The sequence below is a fragment of the Crotalus tigris genome, unplaced genomic scaffold (assembly GCF_016545835.1).
Source record: "Crotalus tigris isolate CLP2741 ecotype Arizona unplaced genomic scaffold, ASM1654583v1 scf7180000017568.12009008, whole genome shotgun sequence".
NCBI lineage: Eukaryota > Metazoa > Chordata > Lepidosauria > Squamata > Viperidae > Crotalus > Crotalus tigris.
Genome location: NW_024096478.1, coordinates 11,789,018 through 11,805,964, shown reverse-complemented (window position 1 = coordinate 11,805,964; position 16,947 = coordinate 11,789,018). Strand labels below are relative to the sequence as shown.

Below are 16,947 nucleotides of genomic sequence, written 5' to 3'. Positions count from 1 at the left end.
GCCGCCTGGCGGAGGCGGAACCCAGTGCTTCGCGAGAAAGGCCGAGCGCGGCAGATCCGTGGGCGGGGCTTGAATGCAGAAGATACTATTGGAAGGCACATGTGGGCTTGCGCGCCTTCCTCGCGGGCCTTGGAGACCTGTTGTGCAGAGGGGAGAGGCGGGCGGGGATTTCCTTGCTTTTGCCCCATCGCGGTGTCTCGCGAAAAGATCGCCTCTTCTTCTGCAGCCGCCTTACTGGAGCAGCGAGGAAATTCCCAAAGCCTTCAGCCTGAGAAACCGCTCCGCTCTCTCTGCCTGGGTTTTTTTTTTTTTTTTTTTGGGCATGTGCTGCTTTTCCGCTGGTTTCAACAGTGCTGCTTTTCGAGACACGGGTGCGTTGTTTTCCGCCCGCTAACCGGCGAAGATGGTGAGGCTTTGCGGCTTCAGGACTCTTCCATATCGCGTATAAGGTGTACCCGGACCTCTAGATCTCGCGGAACAGCTTCCCATTTAGCAATACCGTTGCTTCGCATCCATATACAATTTCACTATAGAGTCGACTTGGCATTCTTGGACGTGCGGGAATTGGCAATTTTGAAAGACACGGATCCCTTGGCCAGGTCTTGGGGGGAAAAGTTTTCCAGAGGCGTTTTTGACTAGACCTCATCAGCAATCCGGTATCCATGTTCTTTGGGCTGTTAACACCGAAACCTATCAATACCTGTGTAGAAAGATGAAACACCTACCTGTTAGAAGATCAGTATAAAACTTGATGGGTGTTCGATCTCCATTAGCCTTGCTGAGACGAGGATGATGAAAAATTATAATTGTAGTACTTGCTTGGATGATTTTAGTGATGCTACTCTAAACGTGACTTACAGCTGGGTCCAGCCTACATTCTGAGCCCAACATTTAAAATACAGAACACTGATGGCAGTATATTTATCTAAAAACTATGAACTGGTATTTAATTTAGCTTTCTCCAACAAGGTACTCATAAGAATTTGTTGGACTGGAACTCTGTTATCCCTTAGATCTTAATGAGAGGCACATATACACCGTATTTCCTTTTATAGTCGATTATTTTAATTGGATTGCTGTCTGACTGCTTTTGTCTGCTGCAAAAAAATAATACAGTTCAATTCCTCCTCCAGGCTGTCACATTGCACACTGATGTTGGTGATATTAAAATTGAGTTATTCTGTGAACGAACACCAAAAGCTTGTGAAGTAAGTCATGAAAATAAAAGATACCATTGAATTGAGGAACAATTCAGATTTTATAAACAAAATTCTCAGCATAAGAGAATGCATAAGACAACAAACTATGGAAGATATGCTTTGTTATCTTTGTTTATCTTCCGTAAGCCCATCCCAATCCTACATTTCTTTAATCTGATGCGTTTAAAATTAGAATTCTTAGGCCCAATTTATTGGCCATACTGCTTGGAAATTTTAGGAACTATAATTTCCAAAGATTTAGAAAGTACTAACCATTTTCAGGTCTTAATAGGCATTCTGCTATAATTTATAAAATTAATACTTTTACCTCTATACATTCAGTTTTGACAAAATAGATAAATACCAGATACACTATTTCTGACTTTTTACGGTTCTGCAGTGAACATTTTGATCCATTTTAGTTCATACCTTTTACTTGCATTCTGTTGTTAACTATTTTTTATTTAAATGACATAGCTTTCAAAATATATGTTTTAGAATGGAATTGTTTGACTTCTCACTAACACAATCAGTGATGGCTTAGCAGAAGAGAGAAGGAAACATGAAAGGCTTATTCAGATTTCACTGAGCCCTAATTAAGCATGGAGTTGGTCATGGCTGTTATGTCTACAGAAGTCTTTGGAATGAGTATAAAATGTTTTGTATCCTGGTTTGTTTCTTAACTGTCTTTCTGATTCTTTCCTCAGAATTTTCTGGCTCTCTGTGCTAGTAACTACTACAATGGCTGTACTTTTCATCGAAATATCAAAGGCTTTATGGTTCAGACGGGAGACCCAACTGGTAATTTTATTAAAGTTATATATATGATGCCATTCTCCTGAAGCAAGACTACTGTTAAGAAAATCATGTTATTGCAAAGATGAGAATAATTGTACTTTTATGAATTTGCTGTGTAAATTTTGCAAACTGATTTGCCAAACAGTAGTTTTTAACACCCAGATGAGCATAGATTAACATCAATATTAACATCAGACCACAATCAATAAGTAGGCAATACCCCAATCAAGGAAGTGCTAAACCAGCTAACAATAAACAGCCCAACCAAAGAACCAACACTAACAGAGGGAGACATTAGAATGTAAATTGAGAACAATCCCCACTTCCAGAGCAAACCCCACTGATGATATTGCCTAGTTTGGGTAATGAAACATTTGCAAGAAAACACTCAGGTTCAGAGAGCACCAAGGACCACTCTGTAGTTTTTTTAAACTTGAATTTAAAAAAGGTAAATAAAAGCCATCTATTGTATATTCAACAGATCTAAAAAAAAATAAAAATAAACCCACACAGACACATTAACATCACAAACCTCTGGGATTTAAGAGGTCATTTGAAGCTTGCCTGAGGTTTGAGCAGCTAGAGAACAGTAACCATTTATTATATTTTTTGGGAACCCCAGCTGAGAGAAAACCTCTCCATCTTATTTATTACTTTTTGGGGGGGTGGGATTGGGGGAGATAGAACTTTTGGGTTAGAGAGGAGGGTACCTAGATTTATGGACATATTTGTGTTGACTTTGTGCCTTGATTTTGGAGCCCACTTGATCCATGTGTCTGTTTCTTCCCCTTCTCCCTGATCCCATCTCTTTTGATTACATCAGGTTCTGGGAAAGGAGGAATCAGTATTTGGGGCAGAAAATTTGAAGACGAATACAGTGAATTCTTAAAGGTGATTTTTTTTTCTTTTTCTCATTGCAGTTCCTTGTTTAAGTTGTACATTTTGTAAAAAATTACCTGAGCATAAGGTAACTATGAACTTAACTATGGAAGAAGATCACGTTGGTCATTTGATTCCCATTCCCTTATATTATATTTGGAGATGATGAGTAAGTTTGGGGCATGAGTACAGCTAGGAGATAGGACTGGTAATGCTTTAGGTAGACCCAATAGAGTCTTTTCCCTAGTTGAGTCATAATGCAAAATCTAGGTTTGTTTTATGTAATCATAGCTTGCTTCAGGGTTTCCATCCATCCATCAACAGGATCCATACCTTCTACTTACCTGGGATGGCCAGAACAAAAGGAAACATTGTCAAAGTTATTGCAGAGACAGAGATTGTTCTTTTATATAGCTCCATGGATTTTTGGAATATGTGCGCTAACAAATTACTAGAGCATGTTGTAGTAGAAAACAGTAAAGAGCCTTATAGTCCCAAGTTTGGAAAAGGCGGAATTTAGCAAATCAGCCCAGAGATATGTCAAGCCTTTGTCTGTTTAGAGTTTTAGTCTGCAAGTTACCATGAGATAAAACAGGAAAGTTAGAAATAAAAAATATTTTACCAGAATACATATGTTCTAATTTCCTGATTCACTTTTAGCACAGTGTCCGTGGAGTTGTTTCCATGGCAAACAATGGTCCGAATACAAATGGATCTCAGTTCTTTATCACTTATGGCAAACAGCCACATCTCGACATGAAATATACTGTCTTTGGGAAGTAAGTAATCCAATGTTACTGAATAAAATACAAGGTTATATGCCACAGAGGTCTAATAGGATAGAGACTGCATGGTTTAGGGGGGGAAAATCATTTACCTCAGATATCTCATCTGCTACTTGTTAAGCAACCTGTCCCACCTTACCTTAGCTTTTTTTTAAATGTATTTTTAAAAATGGAAAGCTGGCATGCTGCAAATGCCCAAACCAAAAAACAACTTTCCCAAACTAGGGTATTTTCCAGATATACGTGCAACTCCCAGAAATCACAGCAATGGCCATGTTGACTGGGGGATTCTAGAAACTGAAGTCCACTATATAACAATTATTTACAATAATGCCTGCGTGTCACATAGACTTTCTAGAAAAATTAAAATCATGGGTGACTATATTCCAATGTTTTCCTTGAAAGTCTGTTTACTAAAAAGGTAACAGCTGAGTTAATAGAGAATTTCTTAGATAGTAGGAGAGCATGACAGAAAGTCATCTCACCATTCTGCCTTCTCTTCCATAGACTTTTTGTCACTAGCCACAGGCATCATGGCAGCCTATTTGTAAATAAGCATGTATCCCCATAACAGCTTTTAATAAAGATGAGAGAAGGCTCCTGCCTTTCTATGCAAGGAAATTCTCATTGTTTTTTATTTCTCTGTGCAGAGTAATCGATGGCTTGGATACACTTGATGAGCTGGAGAAGCTGCCCATAAATGAAAAGACATTCCGCCCCTTGAATGATGTTCATATTAAAGATGTGACAATTCATGCTAACCCTTTTGCTCAATAGTTACCATGGACCAACTTTTTTTAATTTGAACATTTCACAGGAGACAAATTCCAAACCTGTTTAAAATCAAACATTTTTCTGTTTGTCCTATGAGACAATGTACCTGGATTGACTACACTCTTCCCTTTTTGAACTTCACCTTTGTCAAGAGAACCACAGATTAATTGAAGGTTTCTTTTGGAAAAGCCGTAGAGAGGCTATTTAGATGCCAGGCATCATATTTTTTTATAATTCATCAAGAATCTGCAATATCAATAAACTGCAGAGTTGCTTGACAAAGAATGCTAGAAGAGAAATCTAGATTAACAAATATTCATTCAGGGAAATTGGATGAATAAAATAAAGATGTATGAATATTTATATAAATTCTGTGTTTTAATGTTAGTATTCCTGAAATTGTCATTTTTATTTATTGGATTTATATATTGCTGAAGCATATTGATTCATAGTGGCATACAACAAAGTCCAAAATTACAATAAATTTAGACAATATATATAGCAAAAAGCACACGCACACACAATTTTACTCCCACTCTTTCAAAAAATGTTCAGGATCTCTCTTTATTTTTGCAACTATCCTATATAGTAAATCAATGAATTTCATGATTTTCATCAGGACTCTAGGTATGCACAAAACCATTTGTGTACATGGTGCTTTGTGTGCACATAAGAATTGTTCAAATATTTCTGGGTCAAAATATTTTGAGTGCTCCCTTTTAATTTTAATTGTTCCTGGGAATTTTCTATCATAACTTTTTAAAGATATTTTTGAAATCTCTAGAGCAGGGGTAGGCAACCTCGGCTCTTTTATGACTCATGGACTTCAACTCCCAGAATTTCCGAGTCAGCTATGCTGACTCAGGAATTCTGGGAGTTGAAGTCCATGAGTCATAAAAGAGCCGAGGTTGCCTACCCCTGCTCTAGAGAGAGAGAGGGGTGTGATGGTGGTTACGGTGGTTAGAGAAACGGATTCCCCCATCAAATTTGTTTCTTAAATCAGCCGCTTTTGAGTTTAAAATGTTTCCTCCCTCCAAAGAAAACCTTTCCACTAAATAAGGTTTGCTTGCTTGTTTGGGGGCAGGGGATGAATTCTTCCAACTGTATGCGCATTTTATTGACAGCATTTCTGTTTGCTAAATACATGTGCACTCCCATTAAAAAGCCCCCCCCCTTTTTTTTTTTTTTTTTTTGCTTAAATTGGCTAGTTTCTCCTTCCTCTCCTGCTGACATAAAGAAGTCTTGCACCTTCAGAAAAAGCCAGGGAGGAAGAGCTAAGCCAGGTAAAGTGAGAATCTGAGATGCAGTGCCAAGGTTAATGAGTTAAGGGGGGGTGGAGAGAGTGAAGGCTGTTAGGAGATTTTAGTCCCACTGCTGCTCCTAAAACAGTAGTGGAGACATCAACTGGGCCCGGAGGAGAAACTCTTTGTGTGGCACAAGGGAGGCAGTGGTATGGATGCTCCTTAGCAACACAGGAACTCAGGGAGATCAGCAGGAGAAGGAGGAAGAACTGTCCCATTCTGAATCAAGAGTGACCCAGATGTATTTATTAAATTTAAACACCACCTGACTCCCAAAAACTCCGACTCACAAGTAAAAATATTGTTTTAAAATACAAGAACAAAAGTAAAAAATAGAATTTAGAAAATGACAAAAACCAAACAAGAATGAAATAAAAACCCTGCATAATCCCAAGGGGTTCCATGCACGTCACTAAAGGCCTGGGAGAAGAACTAGAGCGGGGAACATCCAGGTTTCAGGGGAACCTCATTCCAGAGTTGATTTATTGTATGACTTCTTGCTACTAAAGGATGGATGCTGTGGGCCTTACTGATGCTTGAAGATCAGTAATACGCTCTGCAACTATTGCAAGGTCCAGATTAGGTACAGGAAATGCACTGGGCAGTTATCTAGGCTTTGTCCTTGATTTATGACCAGTCGCTTAGCAATCAAAATTATATGTCCTGCATATAACAACCTGATTTTGAAGTTATGATGACTGCAACCCCCCTCCCCCTTTTACAAGATTGCATTTTAAGTGCTTGGCAACCAGCTCACCTTTACAGCAGTTTGCAGTGTCCTGCAGTCATGTGACTATGATTTGGCAAAAAACAATTCAATATGGATTTGCTTCACCACCACCACAAAAAATGCCAAAATATGGGTCTGATCACATGATGCCTCAACTTACTATTACAAAGACTTATAACCATAATTCTGGGCTCAATTATAGCTGCAATTCAAAGACTACCTGCATTTAGGCATCATCCAGATATCTTTCAATGTCTCTAAGCACTGATTCTGTTATCTAGCAGAGCAATATAGGGAAAACGAGGTGGTTCCAATGTATCCAATACGATACAACCTGTCACACAAAATTATGGCCTGAATATTCAGCCAGCCTCAGATATTTGGTCCAACTGAGGTACCGGTAGATGCATGTTTCTTTCTCTGGTGCACATAGAGTGACAATGTAGTGCTATGCTATAGTTTCAGCACTTCCAATTAAGTGGGGCAGGGGTACAAGATTGATGGCAAATGAGGTCCAGGCAGATTACCATGGCTTCAAAATCTAAGGGACTGGTTTGGACAAAACTCAGCAGCACTTTTCGTGCAGCTGCTGATAAAAACAGGATCAACATGACCGCCAACCTCCGATAACAGATATGGCACAAGAAGTACAAATGGATGCTGCTTCACGCTAATTAAAGTAGTGCGTACAGCAGATAATAGGGCCATCGCTACAACATGCAGCGTAAATCTCAACATGCCTTCAGTGATAATGGAGAAAGAACCCAACCTGCACCCTGTCAGGCAGTTTGTTGGCAACTGCTGCATGGCTCTAAACTGTATGATTGTGTGGGATGCTCAGTAATTAAAGGTACTTCCATGAAAGGCGGGTGTTTTTTTTGTGTGTGTGTTCTAGACCAGCATCAGATTGAGTTTTACCTACTCCCAAACCCTTAATCCCCAGGTTGTCTCCACCTGACAGAACTCGTTACCTATTGTTCAAGAGGTTCCTTGAACAGTAGTGAGGGCGCTGGAATGCACCCGCCCACGTGTGTTGAGAATGATTTAAGATCAAAAGCAGTTTTGCATTTGAGCGTTTCTTGATGAGAAACTTAATTAAGCGCGGATTCGTACTAGGAAGGTTCTACCCGTAATTCTTTTAGCAGTCCCCGGATGAGCTGCAAGATAAATTGTATAATGCAAACAGGAATAGCAGAACCATCAGCTCGAAGATCATAATCTATACTTTCGACAGCGAAACATTCCAGTACCCTCTGCTCCAACTGCAAGATCCCACGCCCCCAAACTACTCGCGCAGTATTGACTTGCGCACGCGCTGTGTTTTTTTTTTTTTAAAGCCTCTCGTTGATTGTTGGCTCGTGACGCAGAGGGCGGGTTTATGTTTGCGCATACGCGTTCTTTACAATCCCCTTTTTATCTAGAACATTCTTGCCTGGCGCCATTTTGTTACGGCGAGGATCTTGTAATGGCGGATAGGTATTGAAGCGCTGTAACGTGTTTATAGACGCCTGTGACCGGAGAGCGGTTCCGAAAGGAAAAGTAAGTTTGGGTGATACCAAAACACCAAAGTTAGGGGTATTCGGCATGAGATAATTTGTTCTCGTAATATTGGGATGGGCGGGGTCGTTTGTTGAACGGGCAGGAGTCGCGGGGACCTTGTTCGTTTTTTTCTTCGTGAGGATCTCATTAGTCTCTTGTGTGTGGAAGCCGAGCCGATTCACAGTGTCGGAAGCTTCTGCCTCTTCGTAAAGACTAAGTAAAGGACCCCGAGCTGTCGCAGTCCGACTGCGGCCTTGAAGGCCTGAGAGAAAAACAGTCCCGGTTGCAGTTACGTTTCGCCTTTAACGAAGGGGCAGACTTTTTATTTATTTTATATAGAGAGAGTGAGAGAGCGCTGTCACTGTAAAATGGATTTGGCTTTTTATTGCGTGCTGGCTACGCATTATACAATTACATAGTCTTTAAAAGGTTTTCTGATCCGAACCTACGCGGAAAACTGCATAATAATATTCTGTGTATGTGATGTAAGATTATTGTAATGTAAGCTGTAAGCGATATTGAGTATGAGGTAATGGACGAGTAGGAAATATTAACATGATTTAAAAGTAATCAGGAGAATATCTCGATGATGCCGTCCTTCTTGAAGATTCCGTGGCTGATAGTTTATGATGGAGGTGAGTTAAAGATACGAAATCAGGAAATACGGAAGAAGAAAGCTTTGAGTTTGGGTTTTTAAAATTTTTTATATACAAGATAATACAAGGTGACATGGAAATAGACACTAAAATTGTTACCGAAGCACGGGAACTAAGAATAGCAACAACAAAAGTAAAATGCAGTTGAAATTACAGGGGGAAAAAATGGCTGCTAGTAAAAGATTTTCAGTCTGAAAGAGGAAGAGATGGAGCCTGTTAAATCATTCCAGGGAGAATGATGCAGAGCTTTTACTGCCATGGCCAAATAAGTTCTGTTTTTAAATTTATTACCAATATTTCTTGCCATTCTGAGAGATTGATTTTAAGGGGCGGACTGTCTTATGCCAGTTGTTCGGTAACAACAATGTAACAACAATGTAGCTGGGTGATTTTGGAGTCATGATCTCTTTGAGAATAGTAACTACTATTGAGTGTTGTCTCTTAAGGAAAATTTTTTTGCTGATATCAGTGAAATGTTATCTCTGAGGAATTAAGAGTCCACATATCAGGCTTTTTTTTTTTTAACTGACTCTTCACATGAAATGTTTGAACTGTTCATTTTCTGGATTTTACCAGATATTAAATCATTAATGAAGGTAAGACTGAGTCCACATGTCAGTGTCAAAAAACTAACCAAAGTTCACACTGATGTAGCTAATTTAGCATGATGGTTTTATTTTATTGTTGCCCACATTGAAGATAGTGTTTTTACATTTATATTATTTCTTGTATAGAACAAAATAATGAGAGATACTTGGGACAAATGTATTCACGACTTTGCTTTTTATGTTGAGCTTGATACAGAAATTTTCAGTCCATGTGTTTTAAATATTTTAGAATCTGCTGCAAAATTGCTTCTTTCAAATTTGGTATTTCATTTCTTTTGTTGATTACATTATGGCCCTAACTTCTTCAACCAGGTTTATTAGAACTATTGGACTAGAAGTCCTATTGTTACATATATGATTATGATAATTATAGTCCTTTGTACCAAGAAGTCACCAAAATTCTGAAGTCTGATTTTGGTAACAGTAATGACACCCATATAACTTTCAATATTATGTAATACTGAATTAGATCTTAAATAATATATTACAGTGCATTATCAAATATATCAAAAGCAGATAAAATGGGTAATGTTAATTGGAGCTGGTATTAATTTTTCTCAAAGACTTGCATGTTATATTTATTTCATTTGCTATTTGGACCTTTTGAAAGAGCTCTTCTATCTGGTTTTTTTTTTATACATTCTGATTTATGAATGCTAAGAATCAGACTGATATGGAAATAAAGGTTTTCTTCATTGTGCATTTTGCTGAGTTCAATATTTTGTCAACTGAAAAGGAAGATCACATGAGCTTTTTTTATTTCTAAGAAAAATAGGGATGGGTTAATTAGAAAGTATTCCAAAACTTTTTTCTAAACCATATTGATATATGCGATAATATATGTGATATGTACTTAATCTATTTCAGATGAGGTATTCTAGACGAAGTCAATATGCTAACTGGGATGAAAAACAATGTTGGGATCCCCAAAACCAGCATAAAAGAAAAAGAGAATCTCATAGCACATATGAATACAAACGCTGCAAATATGATCAGACTCTAACGTGTGATAGGTAAGTTACTTTCTCAGTTCTCATTCAATGAAAATGTAGGTAATGTTAAATTTTATCAGGTGATTAATGATAATTTATAGGAGTTAAAATTCAAAATACAAGAACAATTCTTGATTTTCTGTATATGAAATCCTGGTTTTTAGTATTAAAATGACCTCATGTTTAATTATCAATTTGTGTTCTTAAAATTGGACATATCTGCAATGTACAGTTTTGCATTACAAGGAGTTTTATGAATTTTTTCCACTCTAGCACTTATAAAGATACCAACTCCTTCCATGAAAGAGGTGATCAGGAACGGTGCTACGTTGAAGAATACAGAAGCAACTGCAGTCACTTGTCTGAAACCAGGGACCATTGCAGGGTCCATGAGAATGATTATCACAACCATAGTAGCAAGTCATCTGGTCAGAGTGGCAGAAGCAGTTACAAAAGAAAATGCAAGGCTCATAATAAATCATATCATACAGACACGGTATGTATAATTTAAAACACCTGGAACATGGTTATAGGTATTCTTTTAAATAATCACAAATGAATGAGGATACATTCTAGCAAAATTGGTTTTTTTCTATTAGATGTGTTCCAAAATGGGAATACATTGTAGCAACTTGAAGACCTATTTTTTAAGGATGATTTGTTATCTTGTATAACATTTTACTGATCACCTTTTAAAATATCTGATTAATTTATATACTGAACTGGTGTTACATTGTGTTTTCCTGTAAGGATAATTGGTGAAGAGAAAACAATTCTTTACTATTCTAGGCCCTCTTAGGTTTCATTGGTGATGTTAAAATAGGTGCCTTTAGGCAGATCCGCCCCATTAGGCAAATTGATATTCAAAGATAAAATTTGCCTCTTTATTAATGGAACGATTGAGAGACTTGGTCTACATTGGTTTTTTTCCACTGCTTATCTGACATGCATCTGTCAAAGTAGATGTTGAACCTCTTGAATAATAATTACTGGATGGATAGAAATTAGGGTTCCTTAGAGCTCTTTAATTAGAAATAGTAGAGTTTTTTGTGATGAAATTTAATTGCCCTAATTAAGTGTAATATGCAAAATGTATTTTAACTTCTTGAGATTATTTACCCAAAAGGTTACTTTATAGGTCAGTACATGCCAACACTTGATGTATGACAACGTTAAACTGAAGAATATTTATTTGCAATTTTAAAATACTTAATTCTTCTAGTGAACCATATTTTAAAAGCATATATATATTATTTGTTGTTACCTTGCCACTTGAAGTACCTTATCTGAAAATCTGTTCCTTGCCATGTTTTTTTCCTGTAACCTAAACTATGTGCCCTGTGAAATTCTGGGGAATTTGAAATTGTTCCTGCCAACCGTTTGTGGCCTGGCGCGTATCTGAATGCCTGAATATCTCCCTGCTGAATGAATTTCGTATTCTGCCCTGAATTCACTCGGGTATATTGATTGGCTGGATGATGTTGGTGCCGCACACTTGCCGTTACCAGAGGAGTCACCGAAGGAAAAGATCGAGGAGTGTAGAGGATGATGAGGAGGGTCACCTGATCTGTCAGAGTGGAGACGTACTAAATGCAAGATGTATAGAATATTTTTCACAACTTACTTTCAAGATAGAATAATTTCTTTTAGATAAGTCAGGAATTTTTTTGCGTTTCTTTTGTTACGTGTTTTGTTTTTGTTTTTCTTTCGGGGGGTTCTTTTCATATAGAGTTAAACTTAATTGAAACTTCCTGTATAGTAAACAGCTGAACAAGATAAACATAACTGTCTTGAAGACTTGACCAATTAAATATTTAAAGTTGTCTAGTTATACTTTTTACATAGCGGCATAGCATGGTGTATTGAATAATGAAAATATGTCATTATTTATATAACTGATTGCCTCCCATCTGTTTTAGATGAAATTATCACTACTCTGGGTGAAGGTGCTTTTGGAAAAGTAGTAAAGTGTATTGACCACAAAATGTAAGTTTTTTAATGATGCTACTCAGAGTTTTCTAAATCTCAGATTATACATAATGTCATTTCTGCTTTCCCTTTTCTTGTGATTAGACGTTTTTCATGTGACAGCTGAAAAAAAATACTATTGATATTGAAAGCCTAAAATATATAAAGTCTAAATGTCTGAGGTACCAGCTTTTCTGTTAAGATTGTTAAGAAATGCCTTTTGAAAATGCCTCCTCCCCCTTATTAGAGGCCTTGTAATTCATAGTAGTGTGCATGTATGTGGGGGTTCTTCCATGAAAATACTTAGCATATCTGTAGTCAGTGGCTTTCCAGGAATCTGCAAACATTATGTAAACAGCAATGTAATAAAAATGGGTGAATTGCAGTTACTTTGAAGTACATAGATTTTTAAAAAAAAATAGTTTGTTTTTAACAATTCTGCCTGAAATGCACAATTTGTCATTTTACTTTGTTTTAAGAATCTCATTGACGTTCAGGAAATGTGCATATTTTAATATATATATATATATATATATATATATATAATGTTCTAAAATAATTAAAATCACTCTCTGGAGATATTTTTAAAACGTAATTTTTGCACAACTGTATTGTAAAACAATTGTCATTCATTGTGAGAAGACCTCATTTCTGTGATTATATTAGTGACACTTTAAAACTTTCTCTTTTAGGGGAGGTAAACATGTAGCTGTCAAAATTGTAAAAAACGTTGACAGATACTCAGAAGCAGCTCGGTCAGAAATACAAGTGTTGAAACACTTAAATGTGTCAGATCCTAATAACACATTGTAAGTATTTGATGCAGTTAAAATTGAACATGTGCATGTCTCCCTCCTCCCTTTCTCCGAAAGTGATTATATTCCCTTGTCTACTAGTTCCTCTGTAATCATTTACATTTTACTTTCAATTGAACATATAAATTTCTCAGCTGATTTTATGCTTTTATTTAATGATGCCTTCTGAGTAACCTTATTGCATTTACAGTCACTGTGTCCAGATGTTGGAGTGGTTTGATCATCATGGCCATATTTGCATTGTATTTGAACTGCTAGGACTCAGTACCTATGACTTCCTTAAAGAAAATCGTTTTCTGCCTTTCTGTCTGGACCATATCAGAAAAATATCTTATCAGATTTGCAAATCTGTAAATTGTAAGTATGTAAGCCAGGGGTCCCCAACCTGTGGGCTACAGCCCACTACCGGCCTGCGCATTCACCCCACTTGCACTAGTACCACGGCTGCATAGCAAAAACAGCTGCGCAGCCTAAACAGCGTCGCACGGTGAAAATGGGGCAGGGCTGGCGGGGGTCATGAGTGCTAGCATCACCCCGTTTGCATCACACGCGTTTTGCAACCCTGTTTGTGTGCGCCCGTGTAAAATGCTTCCCTCTCTCTTTCTCCTCCAGTCCGCCAACCAAGAAAGGTTGGGAATCTCTGTATTAATCTGTCTTTTTAGCAATCTCAAGGCAAATAAATGCAATATATTCTTTAATTAAAATATTTTTAGGCTGTAAACATTGATATTTAAAGATGTTTTAAGCTAAAATAGAACTACTTTCAAATTTGGATTCTTTACAGTTTTGCATTCAAACAAGCTGACCCATACAGATTTGAAGCCTGAAAACATATTATTTGTGAATTCTGAATATACAGAAGAATATAACCCTCAACTGGTAAATTTTATCTCTTAATATTTAATAATTGCTTTCATAACTGATTCTTATTGCTTGTGCCTAATAATCTTATGCTACATTTCAGAAACATGGTGAACGCACATTGAAACATCCAGACATCAAAGTTGTAGATTTTGGAAGTGCAACATATGATTATGAACATCATAGTACTCTTGTATCTACAAGGCATTACAGAGCTCCTGAAGTCATATTGGGTGAGATAACGTGCATATCCTAGTACAAAAATTTTCAATATTTATATTTTCATACGTCGGGTAGGTTGCAAACTTCGAAATTAATTTAGGATATACTCTAGACTTGCTAAAATCTCTCAGGTTGTTTGAGAGGGAGGAATCCGTGTCCAAACACACTATGGTCAGTGCAAGGAGTGAAACACCAGTCAAAACCCCTGTTTTGATCCAGCAGAAGTTCAGGGTTGAACATGTGAAAGATATCATCAAGGATGCTGGTAGAGTGCCAGTCAGTTGAGTACACTGTGTTGGGAGGGCAGCGGGAGATTTGAAAAGGGAGGCTTGGAGAATGCAGGTCTATGAGATTTGCTGTTCTCAGATAGCAGTAGCTGGAAAGAGGGAAAGACTGCGATGGTTGGGGGCAGGAGGGCAATATTGCCTTCTGGGCTAGGAGCTCTTGAGGTGAGAGGGGAATGACAAAAACATCTGTCACCTATGATTATTTTTTTTTTCAATCTAAAATCAAGAATAGCTGAAGCAGTTGCTGCCTCAAGTTTTGTCAGAAACTTCCCCATTTCAAGAAAACCCGTAATTCATTATCAGAAGTATTTATAATTTGAAAGTCTTTATAGTATTTGTAGTCTGCACAATTCATTTTATATATACGTATATATTTTTGCTGCAGCTTTGGGATGGTCACAACCATGTGATGTCTGGAGTATTGGCTGTATTCTTATTGAATATTACCTTGGATTTACAATATTTCCGGTACGTGACTACAGAGGCATATGTTGTAGAGGTAGTGATAATTATTAGGAAGTTTTTTTAAAGATTTACACTTCTAATTTAAAGTATTATGTGATTAGTAATTCAAAGTAGAATAAGAATTGAAATCAACGGAAGTGTGTAATTTCAATATAGATAAAGGCAATAGGGCTGTAATAGCACTATTTATGGGAGCCCAAGATGACACATCTAAAACTGGAGAACTTGTCTAGAAGACAAAATGTCGATTCCATCCTGGGGCTTCAGATGCCACACTTCTTTGAAATTCATTGCCTATAAAACACTTCAATAGGAGTATTTAAAAAATAATTTTAGGTTTTGTTGTTGTTGTTGTTTTTGGAAAAAAAAAACTTTGTCTCCCTTCCACACATATTTTGCAGTTTTGTATTCACTGTATGTTGTTCTGAAAATTTCAAGAATTGTTTTTTTTTTCCTTTAGACACATGACAGCAAAGAACATCTGGCTATGATGGAGAAGATACTAGGACCATTACCAACTCATATGGTTCAAAAGACCAGGTAAATGTTTAGGGTTTTTTTCCCTCAATATTTTTTCTTCCTCTTCTGAGTACTATCAGTATTTGTGTGTTTCTTCTTAATTGTTAGCTTACATTTTTTTTAAAAAAATAGTAATCTGAAGCAATAAAGGTATTTTAAATCTGGCACAGGTTCTCTTTAGTAGAAACCTTGAAGTAGTATGGCTCTGTGAGTATACATTGTAAAATCTAGAATTGTTTAAAATTAGCAGTTACAATGCTCTTTATGTTAATTACGGTACTATTTGCATTTTATCATATAATTACATGGCAGAATGTCTCATTGTGGCCCTAATTATAATAATTGTATACATCAGCTATTTGTCGTTTGATCATGTCTTAGAGCTTAGTGTTGGTGCTGATTTCATCTGCAAGATACTGTTCTGCCTTTAATTTTTTATAATGAAATAAAAACATTTTTATTGTGATAACTAATGGGAGAATATACTGGGATGGTGTACTACTGTTAATTTCAGAGGAAAATTAAACTTGTTTGTTTTATGTGGCTAGTGATATTGTGCAAAGCATTCAAGGTTTGTGTTGTACATTGTATTGGGAGTTGCTGGGGGAAACTGTCCATGCAAAGTAACAAGAGACAGCCTTTGAAACAACCATTGAAGCCTCCCAAAAGATGCTTTCAGCGTAGATGCTTCACTCGCACTAACATGTTTTTAAATGGTGCACACCATCTGATATGAATGTGTGGAATGTGTAAATAACCTTTAAAAAAATAAAAATATTTGATTTGTGATCAGAGTTATGTCAAAGCAGTTACAAGGAAGGCTTTATACTAGATTTGCCATTGCTAAAGCTGCCTTTAAGTAATTTCAGTCTTAATTTCATTTATAACAGAAAACGCAAATACTTCCGGCATGATAATTTGGATTGGGATGAATTCAGTTCTGCTGGCAGATATGTTTCAAGGCGTTGCAAGCCACTGAAGGTAAAATAATCTACTTGACTAAGCTTCCTCTGCTCCAGGCATGTCAAACTCGTGATGTTGCGTGACATCTTGACTTTTTCCCATTGTCGGCAATGGGGTGAGCGGGGTTTTGGTGTGACACATCTGGCCTGTGGGCCGGCAGTTTGACATGCCTGCTCTACTCCATTTTCTCTGAAATGCTAATTAGTTCTCTTTTCCACCCACAGGAATTTATGCAGTGTCACAATTCTGACCATGAGAATCTATTTGATCTTATTCAGAAAATGTTAGAATATGATCCTGCCAGACGAATCACACTTACTGACGCTTTGGAGCATCCTTTCTTTTTTCCATTAAGAAAGAAGATGAGAGGAGATTTTTAAAGATTCTGCCATTGAAAAGAAAAAAACATCTTTGAAATATTTATTTTGTAATTCTGTAAATTTATTTTTTGATATTGTCTTGCTTTTAGTCTATTAAGATAGCTCTTAAAATAAAACATTTGGCAACACTTGGTGTTCAAGTCATTTTCTTAATATTGCATGTAATCTGTGGTGACATGGGTGGTTAAAATTTCAATTTTCTTTTG

At 37.0% G+C, this 16,947-nt stretch overlaps 2 protein-coding genes across 3 annotated transcripts; both read left to right on the top strand.

Moving 5' to 3' along the window:
- Window positions 1-152: 152 nt before the first annotated feature.
- On the top strand, window positions 153-4,804 carry PPIL3 (peptidylprolyl isomerase like 3). The gene is made up of 6 exons (XM_039353925.1): window positions 153-406; window positions 1,134-1,208; window positions 1,907-2,000; window positions 2,821-2,888; window positions 3,537-3,655; window positions 4,312-4,804. The coding sequence occupies exons 1-6, from the start codon at window positions 404-406 to the stop codon at window positions 4,436-4,438; spliced, it is 486 nt and encodes a 161-aa protein (XP_039209859.1). The 5' UTR covers window positions 153-403; the 3' UTR covers window positions 4,439-4,804.
- A 3,043-nt stretch (window positions 4,805-7,847) lies between these two features.
- CLK1 (CDC like kinase 1) lies at window positions 7,848-16,869 on the top strand. Of its 2 annotated transcripts, XM_039353866.1 has the most exons (13): window positions 7,848-8,005; window positions 10,137-10,282; window positions 10,535-10,757; window positions 11,770-11,860; window positions 12,181-12,247; window positions 12,922-13,038; window positions 13,235-13,401; window positions 13,829-13,923; window positions 14,009-14,138; window positions 14,800-14,882; window positions 15,340-15,419; window positions 16,289-16,379; window positions 16,586-16,869. In XM_039353866.1, exons 2-13 carry the CDS (start codon window positions 10,137-10,139, stop codon window positions 16,739-16,741), a joined length of 1,446 nt encoding a protein of 481 aa, XP_039209800.1. In that variant the 5' UTR covers window positions 7,848-8,005; the 3' UTR covers window positions 16,742-16,869. The 2 variants fall into 2 exon arrangements, with proteins under 2 accessions (XP_039209800.1, XP_039209807.1); XM_039353873.1 differs by lacking the exons at window positions 7,848-8,005; window positions 10,137-10,282; window positions 11,770-11,860 and having other exon boundaries at window positions 10,705-10,757.
- Window positions 16,870-16,947: the final 78 nt, after the last annotated feature.

Bases quoted from the DNA above. Each gene is read 5' to 3' on its own strand.
- PPIL3 (XM_039353925.1), top strand. The intron at 1,209-1,906 runs GTAAGTCATGAA...TTCTTTCCTCAG, and splicing joins GAACACCAAAAGCTTGTGAA to AATTTTCTGGCTCTCTGTGC. The intron at 2,889-3,536 runs GTGATTTTTTTT...ATTCACTTTTAG, and splicing joins AATACAGTGAATTCTTAAAG to CACAGTGTCCGTGGAGTTGT.
- CLK1 (XM_039353866.1), top strand. From the start codon at position 10,137: ATGAGGTATTCTAGACGAAGTCAATATGCTAACTGGGATGAAAAACAA. The intron at 12,248-12,921 runs GTAAGTTTTTTA...TTTCTCTTTTAG, and splicing joins AAGTGTATTGACCACAAAAT to GGGAGGTAAACATGTAGCTG. The intron at 13,924-14,008 runs GTAAATTTTATC...GCTACATTTCAG, and splicing joins AAGAATATAACCCTCAACTG to AAACATGGTGAACGCACATT.